Source organism: Gallinula chloropus (genome assembly GCF_964237585.1).
Source record: "Gallinula chloropus genome assembly, chromosome: 20".
Taxonomy (NCBI): domain Eukaryota; kingdom Metazoa; phylum Chordata; class Aves; order Gruiformes; family Rallidae; genus Gallinula; species Gallinula chloropus.
Window position 1 is genome coordinate 1,004,906 of NC_140105.1, and position 16,168 is coordinate 1,021,073.

The 16,168-nt window shown below is 48.8% G+C and overlaps 1 protein-coding gene across 1 annotated transcript in view; it reads right to left on the minus strand.

Annotated features, from left to right (window-relative positions):
* DNAH9 (dynein axonemal heavy chain 9) overlaps nucleotides 1–16,168 on the minus strand; it is a gene marked incomplete at its 5' end in the record, with an annotated part of 131,683 nt that overhangs the window by 39,057 nt on the left and 76,458 nt on the right. The window contains 5 exons of the mRNA XM_084273706.1: nucleotides 5,527–5,649; nucleotides 6,827–6,997; nucleotides 8,272–8,412; nucleotides 9,520–9,684; nucleotides 14,413–14,617. Coding sequence (XP_084129832.1) covers nucleotides 5,527–5,649; nucleotides 6,827–6,997; nucleotides 8,272–8,412; nucleotides 9,520–9,684; nucleotides 14,413–14,617 — 805 coding nt within the window. The remainder of the gene's footprint in view (nucleotides 1–5,526; nucleotides 5,650–6,826; nucleotides 6,998–8,271; nucleotides 8,413–9,519; nucleotides 9,685–14,412; nucleotides 14,618–16,168) is intronic.

Sequence of the window (16,168 nt, forward strand, 5' to 3'; positions counted from 1 at the left end):
CATCACATTTATTAAACAATGCCCTTTCAGGAGCGTTTTCATATCTACATAATGAAAATTCTTCCTCTTCAGAAAAAGATGAGAGAAATGATTGGGATGAAGAAGTAATCCAAGTTGGCCAGGTGTATTCTTGCTGTATATTAACTAGCTTCCCCTATCCTGTGGGACACATCTGCATTCAGCACTGAAGAGGCGCTGCAGAAAATATCACAAAGGAAATCAGCCTGGGGAAGTGCCTCTCTGTGCTGAGGAGATCCAGAGCTGGCTGCACCCAGCCCCTGGGAACAGGCTGCCTCCATGCATGGTTAATCAGGGACTGCAGTTCTGCAGGGGTCCAAAGCCATGAGATGACATGGACACGGACCCCAGGAAGGACCCAGCGTGGAGGGAGCTGGAGCATGGGAGAAATTCACAGCAGAGATCACTGGGGTCATAGGAAATCCATTCAGCCCACCTTCAGCTGGTCTCAGCGGCCTGAGAACCACCCTCATCTTCTAAACAGGGATGGTTCTGGCCAAGGGAGCCAGAAAATGAAGACAACAAGAGCATGACCACTGCCTTTATTAAAAGTATTAGAAAACCAAGAAGAGGCAGCTTGACTCAGTATGTCTATGTGGGGAAACACAAACTGCCCTGTGAACCCCTAAGAAACACAAGCACAGTCTTTTGGCACTGGGAACTGAACAGAAGATGCATAACTGCACCTTGTGTGAGGCTCTGCATCAGCTAATAAGCCCTACTGATGTATTGGCTCAAGGGGCTGGAGCACCTCTCCTGTGAAGACAGACAGAGCTGGGCTGCTTCAGCCTGGAGAAGGGAAGGTTCCAAGGGGGACCTCATTGCAGCCTTCCAGTGAGGAAAAGAGGAAAAAAAAATGGGTGAAAAACCTTACAAAGGACAATCTGAATCTATGTTAAGTTCAACCACACAAGAACATCAAAAATCATCATTTGCACATGGCTGTGGCCTAATGTCCTGTGCAGTTCAAGCAACAGCAGCGTTGTTCCTTTGCTGTCTAAGGTATGTCCACACATTGGGAAGGAGGAAGGGACAGCCCTGCATGCACACAGAACCAGCAATAACAAATTTTAAGCACAGTACTGGGACCAGAGAGTGTGAAGGCTGCAAGGCTGACTGGGGAGGAGAAGGCAGAGAGGCAGAAAACCTCGTTAAGAGGGAAAGAACGCTTCTGACTCCTCCAGATATCACTGCTAAGGACCTGCAACAGACAGGCCTGAGAACCAAAATGACCAACTCCAGTGAGCTCCAGAGCCAGGGACTTAGCAAAGGCACTGATTTCATTAAAGGATTCAATTTTGTCCCTTCCCTGTTCTTAACTATCCTCTCAGAGACCCAGAGGCAGCATTTGCACAGGGGCTAATGACTGTCCTGTGCTAACATCTCCCCTTCTCCAGAAGGTGCACTAACATGAACCACAGAAGGTTGGAAACCATCCAGTCCATCCCCCTGCCAGAGCAGGGTCCCCTCGAGCAGGCTGCACAGGGCAGCATCCAGCCAGGCTTTGAACGACTCCCCAGCCTCTCTGGGCAGCCTGTCCCAGGGCTCTGCCACCCCCTCAGTAAAGGTCCTTCTCAGGGTTAGGTGAAACTTCCTCTGGTCAAGTTTGTGCCCTTTGCCTCTTGTCCTGTCCCTGGGCACTGCTGAACAAAGGCTGACCCATCCTCCTGAGCCCACCCCTCAAGTATCTATCAGCACTGACAAGATCCCCCTCAGTCTTCTCTGGGCTAAAAAGTCCCAAGTCCCTCAGCCTCTTTTTGTGAGAGGTGTTCTAGTCCCCTCAGCATCCTAATCATGAACTTAAGCTCAGAGCAGTTCTTCTCAACCTATACTTAGTTTGAATTCAATTTCTGTTTCAGGCTTGAGGAAGCAGTAAAAAGCCCAAAACAACTGTTCTTTCCATGTCTACCAGCAGACCTAACAACAGATTCCTTCCCCACAAACCATGCCCTGCACAGGTACGTGGGTTTCTTCGTTCAGAGGGAAATCCTGAGCTTCCTGGCACACGTGTGGCAGTGAAAAGCTCAGTGAAACTTCTTCCTGAGCTTAAAAGAAGCTGGAAGACTAAATCATAAACCTGTGTCAGAGCTGAGAATTTCTGCACACCACACAGAGGACTATGAGCCAATATATGTTATTAATCAAACAACAATAAATAACAAGCCAAGGCTATGTGCATGCCCAGAGTCCTCAACAGTTAATGAGGTTTCCTTTGAAGTTAATGTGCCCAAAATGGGAGGCACAGACTGGGCCACAAATATCAACATTGATTTCTTTTGGCACTACTGTCTTGGCCTGAAAGCCCTGGCAAAGAGGAGCACTTTGTGCAGGAGCATTTTCAGTGTTTGGGTGAAAAATTAGCAGAATGCTAAATTCCACTTCCAATTTGAAACATGAATCTGAAACGTCCTTTGCTCAAGCTTTGCTGAAGAAACAATTTATTACAGCACTTAATCTTCCTGATGAAAGAAAAGGAGATTTTAGCCTGTTAATAAGCTGTATAGAAGCCATGACTAATTAACCTAATTATAGCAGTCTGTGACAAAATGTGATTGTACTAAACCCATGCCTCAAGTAACTGGAGTTGCCAAAAACTCCAAGGGTGATAAACCAACAGACATTAATAGAACATAAACACTAATAGCGTTGACACCAGCATGTTATTCATAGCAAAGCCACTGCTGCAAACACCACCATGGACAATCTGAGGAGTGTTCCATACCTGATAATACTGAATTGGCTACCTGAAAATCCTGGAATACCTCAGGTAGTGTGGGTACTGAGCAGGGACTGCAACTCTGGGACTTGGGAGTTTATCAGGGCAGCGGGTGCAGGCTGAGGCTGGAGACACCTGGTGTGTGCAGCACACCTGGACACACGGACACCCGACCAGCTCACAGCTCAGCAAAAGCACAGCTGCAGAGCAGCAGTTTGCAGCTTCACACAGCGTCCATCTCAACCACAAACCCCTGGAGACTCAGGGGGAGCGAGGAGCTGAGTGGGAAGGGCTCATCTCAAAGAGAAGCAGTTACTGCAAGGCAGCTTCAGGTGGCAGTTCCCTCTCAGTTCCTGCAGACCTCAGAAGGCTCCAGCTGCTCCACACACACACGATGACCACACGATAAACACCCAGCTCTGCAGTGGGTCTGGATGGCTGAGGGATGAGGGAGTGCAGGCTGCTGGTGGGGGCAAAGCTGGGGCGTGGAGCTGATGGAAGGGGTGAAGACCCTGTTCAATGACACCACTGAGGGTGTCTGAGCTCTGACCAGAAGTTCCCTACTGCTGGTTGCATAACAGGCTCTGACACAGTGTTCTTTGACCCCTGATGCCAAGAAATGCCTCTTCTCCTGGGTACATCAAATAGTGATGCAAGAATGAAGTCTGAAGAATGAATGACTGGGAGTTGAGGTGGCTTCTGCTGTTTGTGACCCTGAGCTGGCAGCTGTACCAACTCCATCACAGCAGAGAGGCAGCTGAACAATCATGATGAAGCACACAGGGAATGGGAAAGGCCTTTTCACCCACACTGAATGAAGCTGCACAGCACAGACAGGACTACTGCACACAGAAAACTCACTGCAGACTTAGAAGGTGTCTGTTTGGAGAACATACCACCAGCAGCCAGGACTAGCAATGGCATCCTTGGGCACTACAAGAGCAGTGTGTTTCCTAAGATGCATAAAAGGATCTCCAAAATGAGGATCAGAGCCAAGACCTCTGAGGTGGTGGAAGGAAATCCACCTTCCAGAGGACACCCAGAGGACTGATGTAGAAAGAAGCTTTGAGGTGAGGGATTCTCCCAAGCAACGAAGAACACCAGCCCAGAAGGACTCCAGCAGAGAAGCACCATTCACCACATAGATGCTGAACATGGGCAGGACAGAGCAGAGTGGAGAGAGCCTGTGACTTCACGCAGTGATACACATGTACACCCCCAGTCTCTCCAGACTGCACAGCCCAAGGACACAATACGCTGCTGCAGAGTGTGTATTTCATGGGCTCGATGGCTGAGTTCCCCACATTATGTGTGTTGACCCAAAGTGTCCACTTAATTTGTCTTCAAAGAGAAACAAAAATAAAACTGCTGCTGCCTGAACAGCATAATGACACCGCTGAACAAAGGATGATTAAAGAAAGGGTGTCCAAGTCTTTCTAATTCCCCCATTATTATGGAAATATGCCTGTTAGAGCATGAACAGGGCTGGTTTAGCCAGAAATTCCAAGCTTATTTTATGGCTGAAAATGTGATTGTGACATTTTCAAGAGGAGCTGGGGCATGTGTGTGAGCAGCAGGAGGCAGAGGCCCCGGTCTCACTGCCAGTGCAGAGACAGAGATGACAATGTCTGGTCAGGACAGGCTCATCTGGCACAAATCGCTCCCCACCACCGTTTGGAATCGCTGTGGGTGCCCTGGCTTAGAAACATCAGCTCCATTTGACTTTAGAACTGCAGCCTGCAGCTTAGGAGCTCAGTGTTAAGACAGCACTCACCAAGGCAGCCGAGCACCCGCTGGCCTGGAAAGGCACGTGGCACCCTAACCAGGGCTCCTGTGGATCGCTGGAGAGTGCCACAAAACCATGGAAGAAGGAAAGAATATCAGAGATGTCTGGGGTCTGGATGAAGACATTTTGTTAGGTCACCTTCCAGGACACAGACACATTCTCTGCCAGGGAGAGAAAGGGAAAACCCAGTGTCCCAGGTGCTAATCTGAGAATATCCCAATGAAACCAGGGTGCCTTCGCTCTCTGTTCTCTCACACCAGAGGAAAGTCCCATGAGGGGAGCAGGCTATAAATAAACCAGATTCTGAAATCACAGCTGGTGCCAGAGACTGATCAGAAGCAGCAATAAAACAAAAGACACGACCCCAGACCCAGCGTGGTGTGAATGAGGACACCTCATCTGAAGAGGAGTTTGATCCCTTTGGGAAAACAAATCTCAGCCTGTTCAATCAGGGTCAAATCCAGCAGAATTCACCTCTATTGTCCAATAAATGGGGTAACTCACATCTCTCTGGGATGCTCTTCCTCACCTCTCACTCCAAACACATGGCAGCAGCTCTTCGACCTTCCCAGTGCCATGACAGTGGTTTCTTTGCAGACCTGTCAGCTGTCACTGCTCTGTCCCCAGCACAGCTCTGCAGATCATCACACCTACCTTAAATTCCCACCTCCTCCAAATCCAGTGAAGATCTACATGTCCTTTACAATCTATCACCACAAAACCAGAGGATATTCTCACTCCTCTCTTACAGAGAGAGAATCCTAAATATCAGAGGGAAAAAACACCTTGCTGGGGACACACAGGTCACCAGGGGCACAGTCATGAAGAGCCCACAGAGATGGTCTTGTACCTGCAGAACTCTCCATTTCTGAGGTGTTTATGTGCCACTTATGTATGGTCAGAGCTTTGTTCAACAAACACTATCAGGACCAGCCTGAAGGCTGCTGAAAGGCTTCTAGAGGAGATAAGGGATGCTGATTTCACACATCCCAAGGGAAACAGGTACCTTGATTCCTCCCCAGGAGTGATCAGACAGGAACTCCACAGGGCTCGTGACTCCAGTCTGTGCTGGGTATCTTAGCAGGAAATCCAGCTCTGTGGTGTTGATTTCTTTGCTCATCAGAAGTATCTGTAATTCCAAACAACCAAAATACCTTGGAGCACCCAGGGTACAGAGCTGCAGTATCCTCTAGCAGATTAAATACTCAACTCTCAAGAGTGCACTGCCAGACTTGTGAAATCTCAGAGACCAACTCCAGAGCCCGGCACACCAGTGCTGGCTGGGAAAAGCTCAGTGCTGGAGTGGTGAGTTTGCCATTTCCTTGCCACAGGTCCCAGGCTGCATCTCATTATTGCAGCGGCGATGGCAGCGAGATGCTCAGGTCCAGAGACAAATATGGGAGAATCCTGTGCCTCATTGCTCAGCTGCCTCCACACACCAACTGGGGATGCTGGTTTTCCTGACAGCTCTAAGCAAACCATTAACTATTTGTAACCCTGAGTGCAGTTGCAAGCACAATTAAGCTACTTAAATTCTTCATTTAGACAGGTACATTAGGAAATGTAGGTATCTTTGGGTCAGAATTCAGGCTGCCATTGCAAAATGTCAGCTGACTTTTTACCTGCAGGTAATTTATTAACTAAATACATGGTTAGAGTCCTCTTTATAGAGATATTTATATGTGTGTGTGTGTACACACACACTTACTTCCCTTTTACACACAGTATTTTGCTGGGTAGAGTTAAGAAGAACCACAGTGATCACTGGAACAAGGCTAACTGACCCCACACAGTGTTTCAGCCCTTCAGGCTTGGTTCATATTCCACCTCTCAGAGCACTTACAGAGTCTTCACTGCACAAAATTAACAACCAATTTCCAACATCACACCAAACACCATCTATTGATTGAATCTGATTCCAGCACAAGGATACACAAAGCTCTTCCTGCTCAGATTGTAGACTAAAAGTGCTACTAACACACCAGACAAACAGCAGCAACTGCCTCACAAGCACTTTCTTTTGGCCCAAACCAGTTCACCTTCACAACAAACTTGCTTTGCCCTTTTTTTCAGGCCCTCAAAGCAGGAATTACTCTCTCAAACGCTTCATCACCATAATGCAAACCAAACACAGCATCTGTTATCAGCAAGAGGGGCTGAGAAGAAAATCAGCTCCCCAGCCCTTGCATTTACTGCTCCAATGCTGAAGGCCACGGCTGCGGTGGCTGGAGCGCTCTCTGCATGCCAATCTCCCTGCCTATAAAATAAATCACTGCATATAAATTGTGTGCAATGGTGATGCTCACCTGGAAGGTAACTTGAGCGGTGTAGGTCAATTTATCACACTCAAACAGCCCCCGAGTGGTGTACTGGAACAGGGAGAAGGTAATGCTGTCGATGAGGTTCAGCACACGCGCTGCCAGGTTCTCATCTGGAGCTGCCCTCTCAATGGCTTTCTGAAACACAACGCTGAACGCCTGGGTGGGGAGACAGACAAGGACACCAACCGATTCCAGCTGCTCTTTGCACACGCCTGGGTGTCACCTGAGGTGCTGCAGTGAGGGAAGCCAGGTCACACACTGTATCTCTGGGACCCGAGGCCAGCATTCCCATCTGCCCAGCAGTGTGGCCCACCAGCTGCAGGGGGCAAAAACCCACGAGCAAATTATCAAATTCAATTGGGAAAATTTAAAAAAAACCCCAAGGGGCAGCCTAAGTCCTACGTCCTGATCAGCAACGCAAAGGCTCCGCACGCCGCGGCCTAGCTCGCAGGAGCCAGCGGGGCCGACACAAGCCAACAGCACCAACTGGCCAAGGCACGACTGGGCTGGCAGCGTTACTGTGGGGCTCCTGCAAAGTCTAAATGATGCCCCAACAAATTAAAGTACTGCTGACACTTGCTGCATTATTAAACAATCACAGAATGCATTTTCCTGCTCAACATTTCCTTAAACTGTGGTAGAACAGGCTGTGGAGCAGCACGTAAATCCTGTGTGCTCTAATTCATGACGGGCTTCTCGCTGGGAGGTGAGTATTTTAAACCATCTCTGTGTATCTTTACCCAATGTTTTATGATCTGTCATCAAAATTTATTAGATAAAAGCATTTCCCCCACTAATTTTCCATGTATTTATACACATTGCCTCTGTTAACTGGGAAACATAAACCAAACTAAATCCAGGAGACGTAGATTAAGGGTGAAGCCTCAGGAACTCCTGTATCCATTATGTATGTGTGAGGAATGAATCTTCCAAAGGGCACCCTGCACAGGAGATATGCTGCACATTTTCCTGCTAAAATTATTTGGACAGAGGAGTTGTAGATATCAAAAAGAAAAGCTTCTTTGTGGATGAGGCTCAAAATGTTGTATTCTCTGCTCAATTACTTTTTCCAGGTCACTTGCCAAGGTAAGAAATAACTTGGAAGAAGTTCTAGACTAGGATGCTAGCTCCCTGAACTCTCCAATCCCCAAAATACCTTCCTCTTGTGGTAAAGGATAATACTAATAAACAGTCTTCACTTTATTCAAACCAGAACTCTTCAATAAATACCCCAAAGGGTCTCTACTGGCCAGGCCTCCTGACACTGTTCTGCCAAGGCAAGGGACTGTCTGCACTTTGGTTTTTACTGAAGCAGGTGTTCAGAAGCTGCTCAAGGACCAAGACAATGCCTTTGAACCTCAGTAAGAGACAGAAGCAGTGGCACTGCCTCTGCAGCCGTGAGCTCAGTCCCTGGCTCAGGGGGACAATACCTTCAAGGAGAACTGGTACATGGGATGGATGGCATGGAGGTTGCTCATGCTGAAGTACAGCAGAGAGGCCCGTGCAGCAGCAGGTCTGTAGTGCTCCCTGGCCTCATTAATCTTGATTTCTGTCACCTTTGACTCCTGGACCTGGGAGAAAAACACAGAACACAATGGCTGTGAAAATGCCTTTGTGAATCGAGTGTGTAGCCAGGGGAGGGCTGACATCTGCCACAAAGACAGCAAGACAACCCAGCCTCCACCCGCCCCACCACTGTGCAGCCAGGCTGGAGCTGCCCACTCCCAGCATCCTCCTCCCTCTGGCATATTCTAACTGCATTTACCACCCTCTTGCTCAATCCTCTGTTTTCCCAAGCACCCTCCAGGCTTCTCACCAGGATCCCTGCTCTTTACTGACTGGAGTTGGTTTCCTCATCAATGAGTTTCTCCTGCTAATTGCCCCCCTCCTGGGCAGGTCATTAATAACACAGGGATGAACAGACTCGGTGCTGCTCTTAAGGCAGCTTCCTCCAATACTGAGAACTGCTAATTTATAGCAGCTCTTTGCTGCTTTTCCTCACCAGCACTCAACACAGCCCCACCTGGCTGGCAAGGGGTCTGCTTGGCTGCGGTGACGGACACGGCGAAATCCTTCTGGCAGATACATCACCCAGTTATTGTCTCAGTCCTGTCTTATCACAACCCTGGCATGACAACCACACTTCTCAAGGTCCCTCAGTGGCAGGGCAAAACCACCCAGCATTTACCTGACCCCGTGGAGCTGGGGGACCGGGCAGGTGGCAACGCTGACAATCCTAATGCTGATTTACTCTCTATGGAAGGGGAGGGATGAAATGCTCAAGTTCTCGCAGATTTCCTTGAGATGGCAAACTCAACAGATTCCAGTCCCTGGCCAGTACTAAAATCCAGCCTAATTGAGGGACTGTGATGGATCTGGGATTATGCTGGAACAGTTTCAAGCTGCCTTGATACAGTGTGTAAATTTTATTGTCTTTACATCAGGCAATGACGTTTTCTCTTGGTCTTAAACAGCCCATTTAACATACAAAAGCTCCACAGAATTAAATGCCTTGAAGCTGTCCAGAATGGAGAGCACTTCAGTTTACACCACTTGCTATTCTCTACTCAGCAGAACGGGGGGTAGATGGGCAGAGTAAAGAAGTTATGTTCCACCCAGAAATCTTTAAAAATAATATGGAACACATGCTTTCCTCTAGGCTATCGCTGTCTCTGTACCTTCTCTTCAATTTCTGCAGCTGTCTGCTTAGTGATCTCCAAGTTCTCCACCAATGCTGTGTCACCCAGGAAGTTCCCAGATGCTGATGAGAGACGAGAGAGCAAGTTGTCCTCCAGCGTTTTCAAGGTGATTTTGAATCCATTCTGCTGCTTCGTGAGATCTGACTGCAAAGAATCAACCCAGAAAGTTTTAGCCACAAAACAAGCAGTAAAGATTAACCCCCTTCCCAAGGGAACAGGCTTCTAGCTGCCACCTGCCAGAGTCCACTCTTCCTTATTCCTGCTCTCTGCAGCTTTTGGGCACGGGCAGAGCTCTGGGGATCATTTCATATCCAACAGGTCAGCGACTCACAGAAACCTTGGAGAGCACAGGAAGTGCCAGGGAAACCAAGCTCCTTCACAAGGAGGATATTAAAATGCTGGGAAGGAATCAGGAGCAAAAGCCCTTCATCCCCAACTCGAACACACATTTCAGACATATCTACCTAGTGAGCTTCAGGCAGCCTAGATAGTCCCTGCTGCTTCTCACCCCTCCTGGAGAACCTTGGCACTTGCCTCTACACACCAACACCAGTCACACCAGCAATGAGGACCACAGATAAAACCTGATGGAAAAGCAACAGCAAAGTCACTTGGGTCCAGAAGTGAGCACAGCACATCTCAGGCTCAGAAGTGAGGGCAAAGCCACAGCCTCACCTGGCTGCTGCTCCCGTTTCCATTCCAGAATTGGATCTCCCTGGGACCAGGCACTTCCTGTGCTAGAAGCTGTGCAGGCAAAGGGGAAGCCCCTCCTGCCAGAGGATTTGCAAACTCAGCACAAAGACAGCTGAGCAGATACAGACCAGCCACAACCATCTCGCCTCAAGGGCAGATCTCCTGAATAACAGTGCGAATTCTTCCAGCTCCTGTGAAGTGCTCCCTCCAGTTCTCCCCAGGCACCCGTTCCACCTCCCTCTCTTCTGCAGAAACCCCAGTCATTAACTGGTTTCACAGTGGAAACAAAGACTCATCTGGCCCCTTTCTGAGCTGAGCCTCCAGAATAAGCTCTCTCCCATGAAGTGTGATTGCCCTATTCTGTGTGTTCGCTCAGGGAAATGGCATCCTTCCTGGATTTCAGGTATATTATGTTATTCCACCACCCAGTCCCATTGTGAGCACCTATTTTTAGCATTATCACAGAAGACATCGATGGGAAAGCTGGGCATCTGATCTGAATGCTGCTGAGCTACGAGCCTGGTGGCTCTTCTCTACTTAGGCAAACCCAAGCACTAACACCCCTCTACACAAAACACTACTGTGTGGGGCACGTTTTTAAATCCTCAGACTGTGTTTGAGTGACACAACCAAGAAAATCAAGGAGTTTGCAAAAAGGGTGTTTCACAGCCCTGTGAAAAATGGCCAGGAGACATGGGGCATGTGGAATTGAGGCAAGTTTTGAGCCACAGTGACTGGCACGTGTCAGTCAGGGGGTCAAGCCCCAGGGATTTAATGCCTCAAAGGCAGCTTTTGGAAAACATAACCCACCTACAAGGTCTGGAAGAACCCCAGAAATGGGAAACATAACCCCTCTGCCTCCTCCAATTCCACAAGATGTAAGTGAGCCTGGAAGTATTTGCTCTGTCGTCAGAGGTTTCCAAGCAGATTAACTAACTCTTTCATTAATAAGTCATCTTTCAATATTTGGGCTTCAATTTCCTATACTTGCTGCACACACACTCACTGCACGTTAATGTCAGCCCCAGTGCTGGGCAGAGCGTGCACTGAAGCATGCCTTGCATTGGTATTTCAGCTCTTAGCAGCTGGTTGAAAGGCCTGTTCTCCAGGCATTACACACAGGAGGAGTTTGCCTGGGGTGGTAAATATTTTACAAGTCTTGGAACAGAAAACTAACGTGGCTGATCTTGTGCATTCCTGTCATTCAAGCATAGCATGCCTTGGAAAATGACATTTCCCAAGCTATTATTCCAGACCACAGACTGGAAGCCCTGGAGTTATTAATGAGGACGTGTGTGATTTCTGCTCTGATAGCTTGTAACCACCACACCAGTTCTGAAACCACCCTTAGAAGCTCATACAAGGCCTATTCCCCACCACAGCCTGCACCCCTTGCAGGTTTATCCTGCTACTGGGTTCAGCAGTAGCAAGGGCATCAGTGGAGCTCACTATCTGGTACTTCCCAGTTGATATATAACAGCACTGCCTGTGGAGACAGGTTGCTTTGAGACCCTTCCAAATATCATTCCATGGAAAAGCCCAAGAATTTTGCCAAAGCTCTGGTGGGACCCCCCTGCAGTGCTGCATCCAGCTCTGGAGCCCTCAGCACAAGGAGGACATGGACCTGTTGGAGCACATCCAGAGGAGGCCACAAGGATGATCCAAGGGCTGGAGCAGCTCTCCTGTGAAGACAGGATGAGAGAATTGGGCTGGTTCAGCCTGGAGAAGGGAAGGCTGAGGGGGGACCTCTGAGCCCCATCCAGAGCCTGAAGGGACCTACAGGAAAGTTGGGAAGGACTGTCTGTCAGGGCATGGAGCAATGGGATGAGGGGTGATGGTTTAAACTGGAGCAGGGCAGGTTCAGATGAGACATTAAGTTGTTCTTCACTCTGAGGGTGGTGAGACACTGGCACAGGGTGCCCAGAGAGGTGGTGGAGGCCCCATCCCTGGAGACATTCCAGCTCGATGAAGCTCTAAGCAACCTGCTCTAGTTAAAGGTGTCCCTGCTCACTGTGGGGGCTGTGGACAGATGGCCTTTAGATGGTCCTTCCATCCTAAGGCAGCCTGTGACTCTATGGTTCTGTGATTATCCTAACACCAAATGCTGGGCTCCACATAGAAGGTGTGCTCCACCTCTGCCCATAACAGGACTTTGAGGGCAGCAGCTGTTCTGCAGTACTGTCACTGTTACTCCATCTGCCCACGAGCCAGAGACCTAAACTCTCCCAAGACACTGTCTCTTTGTCCCAGGACAGAGAGGATGGACTAAAGTACAGCCAGAGAAGTGACCTCTCCTTTGGGGAATTGAAAGACTCAAACCTGTGTCTCAGAGGAGCTTCCCCAGCTACCAGACAACAGCCATTAGTGATGTTTTGCATGTCAGTGGTTAGAGCAGAGGCAGAAGAAGACAGGGAGCCCTGGCCAGCAGTCATCCACAGCCAGTGCCAGCTCCCCTCACCACACCTAAGGAGACAAGTCTCTGCTTTTATCCCAGCAGGGAAGTGGGGTTTTTTTGGCTGACTGTTCCCCATCCAGCAGAACATCTTGAATACCAGGCTGGATTTCTCCTCCCTGATATCTGCTGGGGCAGCAGGAGGGAAGCAGATGAGAGGCAGCAGAGAGATAGTGGGCTCTGGTATTATCTTGCTGTAATGATAGAGAGAAAAAGATCTTAAATGTTCTTGAAGAAAATTACATCCCACACCAATCTGTATCTGCTTGGTGCTCTCTGAGGCAAGACTGCAGCCCCATACCCCCCTCAGCTGGTGGCATAGCTGGCACCCAGGGACACAACTTGCTGCTCCTCTGCCCAACCTCTTTCTTCCACCACCCACACAAGTGCCCTGAAGCAGCAGGGACTTCAAAAGATGTGATCCCAAACTCACAGAATTGTCACTGTTTTCTAATCCACAGGTTTTTTGCAGCACAGGGGGGGAGATGCCACTGATCTGGAGCTACTCATTTTCAGAGCCTAATTGTGGGTTTGTTGACTGCACATGACATTGAATGTGTCTTACATATTGGGACAGCAACCACTACCAGCAATGCTGCCAGGCCAAGAGGAACAGTCCTTAACACAACAGTGCTTAACCACACAGCTATGCTAATCACAGCCACCCTCTGCCCCCCTCAGAAAAGAGAGCTGTTTGCCACCCAGTGCCTGATCAGGAGACTCTGGGTCTCCCATGGTCCCAGCAAGACAGCCACAGCTTGGGCATTACATCTCTTCATGATGTATTTTTGATGCCATCTTTTGGCTCGTTAGCACACGAGCCTGTTTAAAACTAAATGCATCATTAAGGCTGCACAGCTAACACACTTTAGAACCTCATTAAATGAAAGGATTGTTACAGAACTGGCCTGGCTGAACAAGGGCAGTAAATTTATTCCCACTTGCAGTAAATATTTAGCATTAGACATATCTGTTCCATTGTTAAATGTGCCACTAGAATAAAGGATTTTCCTTAAAAAATCCTATCTTAAACTGAAACCATACTTACTAATCAAGAGATAGAGAGAACATTCTGACCTCTTACAAACAAATGGGAGGCAAAAACAGAACAGGGAAATTGCATTACCAGCCTCACAGTATTTACAAGGGGAATCCTGTACCATAAATACCCCAAATGAAGTGAGATTAATCCTACCTCCAAAATTAAACCTGTAAAGTCTAGAAAAAAAGTCATAGAATCCCAGACTGGTGTGGGTTGGGAGGGACCCCAAGGGTCACAGAGCTCCAACCCCCTGCCACAGGCAGGGACACCAACCTCCAGGCCTGGAGCTACACAAGGTTGCCCAGGGGCCATCCAACCTGGCCTTGGACACCCCCAGGGATGGGGCACCCACCCCCTCTCTGGGCAGCCCCTTCCAGCCCCTCACCACTCTCTGCAAAGAACTTCCCCCTATATAATCAGTCATATAATGAGAATCTCCATTTCCATTTCCAAGAGGAGTAGGAAAAGAAAGAGATTTCTACCCAGATTTTTAAAGAAAAAACTTCAAGTCACAGCTTAAGTGTCCCCAGAATAGCACGAGAACAGAAGAGTGGATGAAACCCTCACTCGATGTTTCTGGATTCAAGGGAAACCTGATGTGCATCTCCTGCACATGAAACGCTACTCGTTCTGTAGTAGCAGTAGTAGTAATAGTCCCACTGAGTGTAAAGTCCCAGTTTCTGACCTTGAGCTCCTCCAAGTCGGGCCTCTCCATGTTGACCACGGCGGCCAGCAGCTGGTCCTCCAGGCCGTCGCGCGTGACGGTGAAGTTGATGAGGGTGCACTGAGCCTGCAGCTCGGGCTGGAAGTGGGGGTTGGCCAGCTTCGTGTGCAGGAGCAGGCGGAAGGCGGGGTTGAAGTCACACTCCTTGTCACCAATCTTGATGGACCTGGAACCAGAGCGGTAGAAGCATCAGCACACGCCTCGCCCGAAGAGAAACGGTATCGGGCAACAGCATCCACCAGCACGGGGCTCTTCACTCTTCACACAGAAATCACTGTTAAAGCAAAAAGGATTTAAACTGGGAAAGCCTGAATCACTTCTAATTTATGCTAAAACCCCTCACCATTTGCCCCTGTATTTTGGATCCTGTCTGAGAAGCTTCAGTGTCCAGCAGCAGGATAGCCACTTCAGCCATGAGCCCTCCTTGCTTTTTACACATGCTGCATTCTACCTAAAGTTAGAGTTTGGTGGAGAAAAAGCCTCTCAGCACTGAGATTCTAATTAGCTACAACTAAAATTGCCTACTCTGTTGGCTCTGACCAGGACAGCTCTGTGGCTGCACTGAACTTGAGCAGCAAAGCCAGAGCTGGAGATCAGCTGGTTGCCATTCCAGAGAGGTAACACAACCTTCTCCTGTTCTGTCTTTCTGATCAAGTCTAAAATTTAAAGAGACACCAGGAATCAACATACCCTGAACCCAAGTTTAACAAAGCCCTTGGGAACCAGAGGAAAAGAAAACTGGAAATGCTTTCAGGGATGCAGTTGGGCTGTTATGGGAAAGGTGGTGTTATCACAGGGACTGGAATACACATTCCCACCAAACATCAGCTCACCAGGTGTCTTCTTGGAAACCTTGATCGCTTTTACAGCTGTAAATTACTGGGTAGAGAGAAGTCAGACACTACACACAGTTCACAGCACCACCCAGAAACACTGCCAAGAGCCCCAACTTCAAAACCCCTTCTTTCTCTGTGACTACTAACACCTGTCTATGGGCTCATCCTGGGTTTGGCTGAGATTCCATTGATTTCCTGTCCAGTAGCCAGGGCAGTGCTGTGTGTGGATTTAGCAGGAGGATAATGTTGGTAACAGACTGATGGCTTCACTTGTCGCTGGGCAGTTGTAGTGTCCACACTAAGCCAAAGAGTTTTCAGCTTCTCACACCCCACTGTGTGCACAAAAAGCCAGGAGAGCACAGCCAGGACACCTGGCCTGGGCTGGCCAAAGGGACGTGCCCTGCCACACAGCCTTGTGCTCCAGATATAACGGGGGAAAGCCAGCAGCAAGGAGCTTTGAGAGCAGAGGCATACTGAGTTTTTCACTACAGGGGTGTCAGGAGTCCCACTGCCTCTGTTGTACCCCTATTTCCACTTTCAAACACTTCAATTCCCTTCACCAGGACTGGCACCCCTCTGAAATGATCACTCCCCTCCCTGCTACAGCCAAATCCACAACCAGACACCTCCCCACGAGCCCTGAGCACAAGGGTGTAACTGTTGCCATTATATGAGTGCACACTAAAAATGTTCTTATTTGTCTTTCTGTATGCATGTGAAGTAAAAGTGAGCTCCCTTGCTGCTCCTGTCACTGGCCTCCTCTTGTCTGCAGGTTGACCAGCAGCTGCCATGAAGAACTTGACCTCATTAAGAGCCACTCTCATACCCCTGCTGCTCAGACCTGCAGCTGTATTCCAGAGCAGCACACGGTGCTTGCTAAA